General features: G+C 35.8%; 1 protein-coding gene across 1 annotated transcript; it reads right to left on the reverse strand.

Moving 5' to 3' along the window:
- Positions 1–2,564: 2,564 nt before the first annotated feature.
- Positions 2,565–6,577, reverse strand: LOC125787537 (homeobox protein Hox-C13a-like). The gene is made up of 2 exons (XM_049471899.1): positions 5,672–6,577; positions 2,565–3,471 (listed from the first exon to the last, which is right to left on the reverse strand). Exons 1-2 carry the CDS (start codon positions 6,336–6,338, stop codon positions 3,212–3,214), a joined length of 927 nt encoding a protein of 308 aa, XP_049327856.1. The 5' UTR covers positions 6,339–6,577; the 3' UTR covers positions 2,565–3,211.
- Positions 6,578–9,668: the final 3,091 nt, after the last annotated feature.

The following is a 9,668-nucleotide window of genomic DNA, read 5'->3' on the forward strand; positions in this document are numbered from 1 at the left end:
TTATGCATGAATAAAAGTAATAATAAATATATTGCTATCAAACATTTTCAGTTTACTTACTTTTTGTCAGTGATATATTTTATTAATGTTTATTACTTATAATAACTAAATACATTCAATACCCCCTTTTGCGTATTTTTACGTTGTAAAAAGCGCAATATAAATAAAATTGAATTGAATTGACATGAAGCCATTGACGACCAGTTAGGCTGCTAAAATCTAACGCTTCACAACCTTTCATTTGTTTTGTATAACCCTTAATTACATACATATTTTAGGTTAGGTTAAGTGCAGTGTGAAGAACCGTTTCTAATCATTCACAACCAGGGACGTGAATATAAGGTTTTCAAACCGAAGGTAATTCAAACCGAATTAGATCATTGCAATTGTCGTTTATTTATTGTTGCTGACGACGACAGTAACAAATAAGTGTCCATTCAAAATTTATCATTACCTTAGATTCGTCTGATTTACCACAGAGTTGTACCCTGCTTCTGATTAGAGACTTAAAAAAAAAAGATACGCTTTTGGTCCAGCTGCTCGCTTAAAGGCGTAAAATATGAGGTTTATTTTTACAGACATTGGATGTTTAAATGTTTCTAAACTCTCGTGTAGGCTTTAAATAATATATTCCCTTATTAGTAACTGTGTTACTGTTGGAGTCTTACTCTGACTCTGAACCCTATGGGGCAATTTCCCGGGCAAAGATTAAGCTCAGTCGTAGACTATGTTTTCCTTTTAATTGAAAATTTTCATTTAAAATGTCTTGTAGTCCAAGACTACGCTTAAGACTTTACTGTAAGTAGTAGCCCAACATATCACCCCAGACCATACAATACACAAACATACTAATTATAAAATGCAACCATATATCCCACACAGTGGTGTGGGGTGGACCTGCGCCAAGCTGGAAATTGATTGCAACAGTTTTTAAGGCAGTATCTGTAATTTCACTCTCACTTACCTGTGACGGGTGTGCCTTAAATCTTAGCGCGTGACAAAGGCAGACAAAATGCTGTTTTGTTTTCTTTATGACCCAGTCCAGATTCCATGTAGGCAGATTCATTATAGGTCTTCTTCGGCGTACAGTAAATCAAGACGTGCATGCGACTTCACAGCTCGAACTTGTCCAAGTCGCCGTGACGCAATCGCTGCAGACGTCATTGCTCTACCTGTTCTTTACGGTCAAAATACCATAAAAGTAGAGCTCTACATAATAGTTTGCAGCCTAATGTGACTAATGTGACTTGCCGGTGAAAGAGGGATGCTTGGTCACGAAGGAGATTTGATGACAAAACCAAAAACACACAACATTTTAAATACTCCGTACTGTATGTAGAGCCAGTTAACGTAAGTTACAACTTTCCTGCGTGTTATTAGTGAACCTGAATGATTGGTCAGTAGACGTGAGACGTCTTCGTCTGCTACCAACATTACCATAAAGGGAAGGAAACCCACCCGTCCTTGCTTGCTGGGCTTAGCATTTTTTGTGTGTGTCAAGGTCAAAGGGACTGCATAGTCATGGTCAAGGGTAGCCCAGAGAGTCGCATAAAGACACAATAGTTGACGAGGCGTCTCGTTCAGACGGCGCAGACATTTGTAGACAAGCAATGGAAAAGTGTCCTAAACCAAGGCTTTTGGAACGGGCCAGTCACACACTTTACTTAACTTAAGACAAATAGTGAAGCTATTGACTACTAATCGGATTCAGTACTAGCTCGTATTATTTACTGTTATTTTATGCCATTGTTCATGTATGTAGCTGTAAAAAGCTCTCTGGTTAGCAGTGATAAATGTAAGGTCTTTACAACCGAAATAACTTAACACAAAACATCCTCACAAACGCTCTTAAAGTATAACACAATTAGGCCAGTATACATGAACTGTTAAATTTAAATACAGAAGAAAATTAACCAACTATGATCATATTTAAAACAAGGCATTTATGTTATGTTATATTTACGTTGCTATGACCTAATAGTCCAAGAAATAAGTGTATAAAATGAAAAAAAGGAAACAAATAAAAATTTACATTTTTTTTTAGCAAAAACGTAATTCATTAAAACCTGCTTATTACAATTTGTTGTTCTTTTTAAAATAAACTTCCAAATGTGTGCCTTGATATTATACATTAACTAACTCTGATTTGCATAAACAAAGTTAAACATAAAATCCCTTCCAAGACAAATTCTTGTCTCTCATTTTTTGCAGTTTTTTGTTTAGATGTTTGCCTGTGACGATCGAATATGGCAGTTGTTCTTTATATTGTTTCCAACGTATGTATCGCATTGACGAACAAATCAAATCTTTTTATATTTTATTCTACTGGAAGGTAAAGTGTATTTTCCCTTAACTTGCTTTTAGCTGGGCAGCAACGATATGTTTCAAACATAAAGGGTACAATCATGAAAATGTAAAACACACACACACACACACACACACACACACACACACACACACACACACACACACACACACACACACACACACACACACACACAGAGATAAAAAAAAAATCACCACAATTACAGATCTACTATTTAATGTATTATGAACTTGTGGTTTGGTGTTTTGTAATATTTTATTTTAATATATTTTCGACAAACATGCACAACATATAATCTTAATAAAACAAGACCAAAAACTCAGAATAAAAACCTGCTCGTAAGGACGGTGCACATGGGTAAGAAAGACCACATAAATACAGACAGAAAAACGTGCATTAATACAATACTCTTTAATATCCACAAGGCAAAAACAAACATTCCAGTTTTATGACCAAGAAATATTTTTCTCTAAGAGAACGTGAATGGGATGATCATAAAATAGAAGCAATTTACAAATCATTTCGCACCAGAGAGTCTTTATTAAATAATAATGCGTGGTACTGTACAATCTCACAATAGCAGCCTTGCTTCAACATCTTTGTGATCAGACTGTCTTTGAAACGGTATATTAAATGTTTTTTCTTAACAAAAGTTAAGAAAGTCCTCAAAGAAATCTGTAAAGCACCCCATGTGTGTGTTCATCAATTCATCAAGTTCATCAATGTATTTCAGATTTAACTATTTTGTCACAAACTGAGGTTTATTTTGCCATATTCCTCTAAGATGGACAAAGGGAAGTAGAGGTCCCTAACTACATCGAGCTTGACAGATTTCATATAAATATCTCAACAGAATCGTTTGGTATAGCAGGAAATTAACTGGAATCAGGTGGCATGCATGTGGGTGCTGGACTTTGATTTACAGACGAACTTCTTTTCCTTTACACGTCGGTTCTGGAACCAGATTGTGACTTGACGTTCGGTAAGATTGGTGGCTGTGGAGATTCGGCGCCTCTTATCTTTGGTGATAAACTTGCTGGATGCATACTCCTTCTCAAGCTCTTTTAGCTGGACCTTGGTATACGGAACGCGCTTCTTGCGGCCACGTCGGTAGCTGTTGACTTCTGGTTGAAGCGGCACCACGTCTGGTCAGTTAAATAAAAAGACATTAATTAATTAAAACGTACACACACCCACAGTCATCAAGTCGTCAAGACAAAAATATTATAAGTACATGTGATCAAAAGAAGAAAGTGGCCAATACCACCAGCTGTTGTTCCAAAAGATGTCCAAAAGTTTTAAATTTAAATTTAAACAAGAAGGGGAAAGCGTTTAATTCCCTTTAGACAACATATAATAGTGTATTAGACACGTAAGCTTTAAACCATCATCCATCAATTTGCTCAAATGTCTTTATTAGTAGGTAAAAACATTCTATAATAAGTTAGAGTATTTTGACCAAAACAGTGAATTGTACCCTCAATACAAAAGCAGCGTCCAAACTAAGGTCTAGGCATATCATAGGACCTGTTCTAATGCTGATTCTTCTGTGGAGCATCAAAAATCAGGATTACTAATGGGCGCAAATGAGAATTAGGATATTTACCTCATTAGCAACATAGGAAGTTCAAATTTAGGCATCCCTAATCTTAATAAGTGTTTTTCTAGACATAACCGAACTAACATTCTGTAGAGACACATTACAAAACCTTAAAATTATTTTAAAGTAATAGTTAGTGTTTATTTGCTGAATTAAAAATATTAAAACATTCATTGTGGCGTTGCAAGTTTTCATTTACATTATACACATATAAATAGAAAATTCAATTATAGAAATAGAATGTAAACATAAAACAAACATTTGTAAACTTACTTTCCCTTTCACGGCAAGATGTGTAAGCTCGCCAACGGTTCCTAAATGTTCCATTATCATGTTCTAACCCTGTGCGTTAACAGTTAAACAATGTCACTCTTTTCTGATTTGTTTTATTATTTAATGAATTTATTTTATATACGGATTTACTCAATTTCGCTACTTTTACCAAATGCATAAATCTGCAAACATAATGCAGATGTTTACCTCACAATACCCACACGTCGTCTACATCCAGCCTATTTGATCCTTCTTATGTCAGCTAACTTTCACTGCCATACAGTGCACAGTTGCGTTACTTACCTTGTTCCTCTACTGTGTCAATAAATTATTATATTTTATTGTATTTAAAGATAATATCCTAAAGATTAACTGGCAATGTTTATAGGGTCGTGTAGAAGAGTTAATAGACAGAATTACAGAAGACAATAGACAGACAAAATGTAGCCTATTAAAAATGACGACTGACCGCAAGGAACGTGCCATTTGGAAACGTTCCAGGTTGCTTTGGAAGCCGACTAAAAACAGAAGCCATCTCTATCAGAACATGATAATATTAGACACCTGGTGTACTTGCACTCCACAGCGCAGAATGTTGTATTATGACAATTTACAGATATCACAACTACTAATGAAAGACTACTAACGAATAATGAGGCAAATAACAGTTACCTGGAGATTATTGTGTGCAGTCTGAAATAATTTGTATAATATTAGGGGTATTTGATTGTTAATTTATGTCCGTGTCATTAGGTCGTACCGCTCACATAAAACTAAACCCATTGGAATTTGAGGATTATTTACGAACACAAAATTTGGGCCTAAGTAAAAGTAAAGCCCTGTGTTAGCATGGGAGCATTTGTGCTACTTCTGAGCTCCCCCAAATCCCCCCCCCCCCAAACACACACACACGAACGTGCACACACACACACGTAAAATATGAACAAACAACATTATTGATAACAAACACAACAACAACAACAACAACAACAACAATAATAAAAATAATAATAATAATACGCAACATATATATTATGCATTATAATGCATTAGGATGTTACATTGCATCATAATAGAATGCAGTGTGATATAATATAATATTATATAATATAATATAATATAATTATACAGCAGTAAAACTACTACAACTGCTATATCATATACATTATATAATTTGCTGTGGTACATAAGACAGCTGAGAACCATGGCAGATACAATTTTTTTGTTTTATATTTCAAAGTTTTGTAATATAGAGAATGTAATGTAGAAGATAAGACAATAAAGACAATGTCAAAAAGGGTAAACTTTAGGAATTTTTAACAATATATCATAACATGAAACTTAAATTAACGATATAAAATTGGATTTTGCTGCATTGCATTATTTTAGTGTCATTGACAGAATATCAATTCATAAATAATAATGATTAAGAACATAGGTTTATAATTGTATCACTGTTTTTAATGATATACCTGGGAAGGGAGACTTCCAGAGGTGACTGGACTGAGACTGGTCTTTGGAACAATATACCTGGCTCTCCCAGCCGTTTGACAGTGCCCAGTGATTATAGCCATCCATTGGTATTAAAGTCTCGTGCCTGGGTTCTGGGTGCGAACTGATTCCTGGCATCACGGACATATCCAAGTATCCAGGCACAGTTTGGTACGAGCTGGCAAAGCTCGGATAAAAAGCGAATTCTTTGGCCCGGCTGGAGAGCTCCTCGCTGGGCAGCGTTCCGCTGGGCTCGCTGTACTTCTCAGCAGGGTGGTAGGAGCACGGTTTCTGCTGCACGTTCACGCCATGCGAATGTGACAGGCGACATCCGTAGTAGGGACTCCCAAAAGGGTAACCGCAACCCAACGACGCTCCAGAGGAAGTCTGCGGAGCCGCTGGACACTGCCTGCCCGTGTCTTGCGCGGGAATGTCCGGGTAAACTGAGCCCTGGTGGCTCAGCAGGCTTCCAGAGTGGCGTCCCAGTGACGGGTGTGAAATCAGCTCCCTGCAGTGGGTGGCAGGACAGTTCCCACTCAGTCCCTCCATGGCTGGGTTTTTATGTGGACTGTTTTCATTCGGACTTTTTTCGTATACGTACATCAAGGTGTCCGCCCAGCGTGGATGCAGGACCAGCGAAGTCGTCATATCACGGGCTGTCGAAGCCTTTTTAAAAGTCGACTACTCCAAGAGGGGCACCTCACTTCCAAGCTCATTTTTCGCCCCGTGCGCATGCGCATCCAGCCAAGCCTCTAGTGTCCAGTTCATTATGAAGGCCCAGCCATTGGCCGACACGTGACGTTCGCTATCAAGAACCACGAAATGAAACGGTCCGTTGGACTAGAAGTAGCGGTGGGGGACGTGTCATCCCTTTAAGTGAACAGTATACCAAGATTTGCTTTGCGGTATTTGGGAGCCTGTCATTGGATGTGAGAAGAGACCGGACTGTCCTTAAAGGGAAGGACACCTAAACCTTTACTGAAGGAATTCAGTTATACAAAATTATCTGGATATAATATTAAAGGGGGCCTAATATGCAGGTCCAATGGGATGACTTTTCAAAGAGAAGGTAAATTAATAAGAATACGTTTAAATTATTAACTGTTAATTATGAATATAATAAAACTTGCGTAAAGATTCCCAAAGATCAAAGCCATCCGGTATCATTTAAACTGATGAAATGCATAGGTTGGTAGGTTATGTACTTTAGAGGTCTTGCAGCTGTAACTCCGTTAAGGCTGCTATAGAAACTGATATCTCATATTTTTTCCCGATTTATTATTAATCAATAATCTGCACTGAAAAAAGCATCTGAATAATTTGCCAGTCTGAAGAAGCAAACAACTGTAAGTAGTCCTACCAACGTTTAAAGTCAATTGCTTTTACATAGAGGGTAAACAAGCCCTAATTAAGCCATTCAGAGAAACAGCTCACAAATATTGACTATTGGCTCAAACGCCAGCTGCCAGGAAGTCCAAGGTCAAGGTAGAAACTCAGACAAACAGGGTCGTAATCAGTCTAGACAGACAAGAACGAATTTAACACTTGCGCTTTCGAGTTTCCATGCAAAGTTGATGGCTTCTTGGTGCAAACACTGCGGCTTTAAGCAACACCACCATTATAAGAAAGCCCCAAGTTTAAAACGTGTTTTTAAATTGAACCGGTGGATTCAGCTCTTATCAAAATATCACCAAAATTAAATACAGGTCATGTAAACAAATGACTAAAATGCCCAACATGTACACAACATGTAATAATACATAAATACTAATCTTTTTTCGTCACTGGTAAATTGTGATCATTCTTAAGAAGCAAAATGTAGACCGGAGCATAGCACAGAGTTTTTTACGCAACACAAAACGTTTTTAATTCAAACGTGCAACTTCTAGTATAAAACAAGGGAACGTAAAGTCTAAATAAGTAGACATGTATGTATGAGAAATTGACAAGTACACACCAAACAACTAAATAAATTGCTTACCAGTGAAAATGATTATGTGTGCCAGCGCAATAAAAAAACGTTTTAGGTTTTATTAAAATTGATGTAGACCATGGACTTTGAAAATAAAATGAACTGCTATAAAATATTTGTGCTGAAATGGAGTAAGTCAAAACTATTGCATCATACTATAGAACTATTTAAAAGTAAGAATAATGTTATTTATTGCGTTCTAGGGTAAAACAAGAAACGGGCCTTTTCGTGAGCTAAAAATCTACTAGACGAAAAACCTATATCATAATAATTGTAGAAAACAATGTTATTATATAACATCAGACATGTATATAACACTATCTTTGAGATTTCAATAAGTAAATATCTGAACATCAAGATAACAAAGTATGCGCCAGTTACTTAACTGGCTAAATTGTCAGTTGTACTAAAACTATCTTAACTGATTTACCAATGCTGGTTTAAAATAAGTGAAATTACAGAATGCACAGTTACTGTAATCATGACACGCATGTATGTTTAGTGAAAACCTTCTACCTTACGGTTTAATATGTATTATGTACAAAAAAGGTCAAGCTAAAATATAGAGATATACACTGGATTATTGAACGTATTCGCACACGGTAAGAGCTGAAATGCAAACTGCAGTGTACTGCATATGTCTAAGTATATGTTTCATCTGTTAATAGCATGTGAACAGACTGTATTATTTAAAGTAATGTTTATTTTTGTCTGCTTTTTCATTCATTATTCATTCATGTGAAAATTGAAATCAGATTGTTTTCACAAAATAAACATTATACATCGTGGTGGCTAATAATATAAATAATTTAAGTTGAATGTATCTGCAGCATGTTTACGTAATTGACAAAATATACCAGTTTTCTATTCGGGTTTAGCTGCCTGTCTCGAACATAGAAAGTGTAGCCCGCAACACAATTACAGCGATCAAGTAACTTCATTAAAGTATAGGGTTTTTAAACGACAGTCTAATGAGTTTGGTATATTAGATTTTTTTCCTGTAGCCTATGATACAAATATACTAAAGATAATAAACGCTAGTAAAAGATAAGTAAACATATGAAAATCACTTCAGGTATTTTAGCAATGCCAAACAACCATTATACATATAATTATGCTGAGGAAACCGTAACAAAGTTATAACGAGATCAATTGTTTGAGGTTTTAAATTTATAAAAAAGAAAAACAATGAACCTGCGTATATGTTGCTAACTGCACACCAAAGCCATATATGTAGGTAATTGTTTGTTCAGAAACATAAGTAATTTGAAGGCATCACTTATACTTTAACATTTTACTTACACATTTGATTTTCAAATGATTACTTGTTTAAACATATACTTGCTTTTCACTCGTTTGCCTAGTTAGTACCCTGTAATTATATACTGTAATCGTTTTGTTTTAGACATTCGCAACATAAACAGGTAATACAGCAGTTAACACACGCAAACGATTTGTTATTTGTTCTAATTAGAGAAAATGTTCTAACTTTGTTTTAACAGCAGTCCAATTATTAATTTTTTTTTTACTCCACATATACGTTCGTTGCCTAAAAGAAACTTCACATTAACAATAAACAACTGAACTGAGTCTCTTTCACCCCCTTCCTAAACATCACAATGAGACCGACAGACCTCTGCCGTCTACAGACGTCCAAGTTCAAGTTAAAAGGCTCTTTGTCCAGACAGTCCAGATCTTTTCAATTAGTCTCCACATGCACACTGGTCAGTGAAAGTGAGGCGCCAGTTGTCTGTTCAGCAGATAGAGAGACCTATAATTCTAGAAAAAAATGCATTTATTGGTGCATTTGTTATATTTAATTTGTGCATTTAACGTGTGCATGCTCGACTTGGGACTTTTTAGAATATTGTTTATGTACTAACCTACTTTATTGTATTGCGGAGGTCCATAGTTTAAAAATAATATTTATAATTAATATATTTGTTTATTTATTTATTTGGATCAGAATCTACAGTAATCAAATTATAGCAACCTTATTATATAGT

This window comes from Astyanax mexicanus, chromosome 24 (assembly GCF_023375975.1).
Source record: "Astyanax mexicanus isolate ESR-SI-001 chromosome 24, AstMex3_surface, whole genome shotgun sequence".
In the NCBI taxonomy this organism is placed as follows: Eukaryota; Metazoa; Chordata; class Actinopteri; order Characiformes; family Acestrorhamphidae; genus Astyanax; species Astyanax mexicanus.

Excerpts from the sequence above, each read along its gene's own strand:
- LOC125787537 (XM_049471899.1), bottom strand. The coding sequence starts at position 6,338 with ATGACGACTTCGCTGGTCCTGCATCCACGCTGGGCGGACACCTTGATG. Across the intron at positions 3,472-5,671 it reads CTGGAAGTCTCCCTTCCCAG|ACGTGGTGCCGCTTCAACCA; the intron begins GTATATCATTAA and ends TTAACTGACCAG.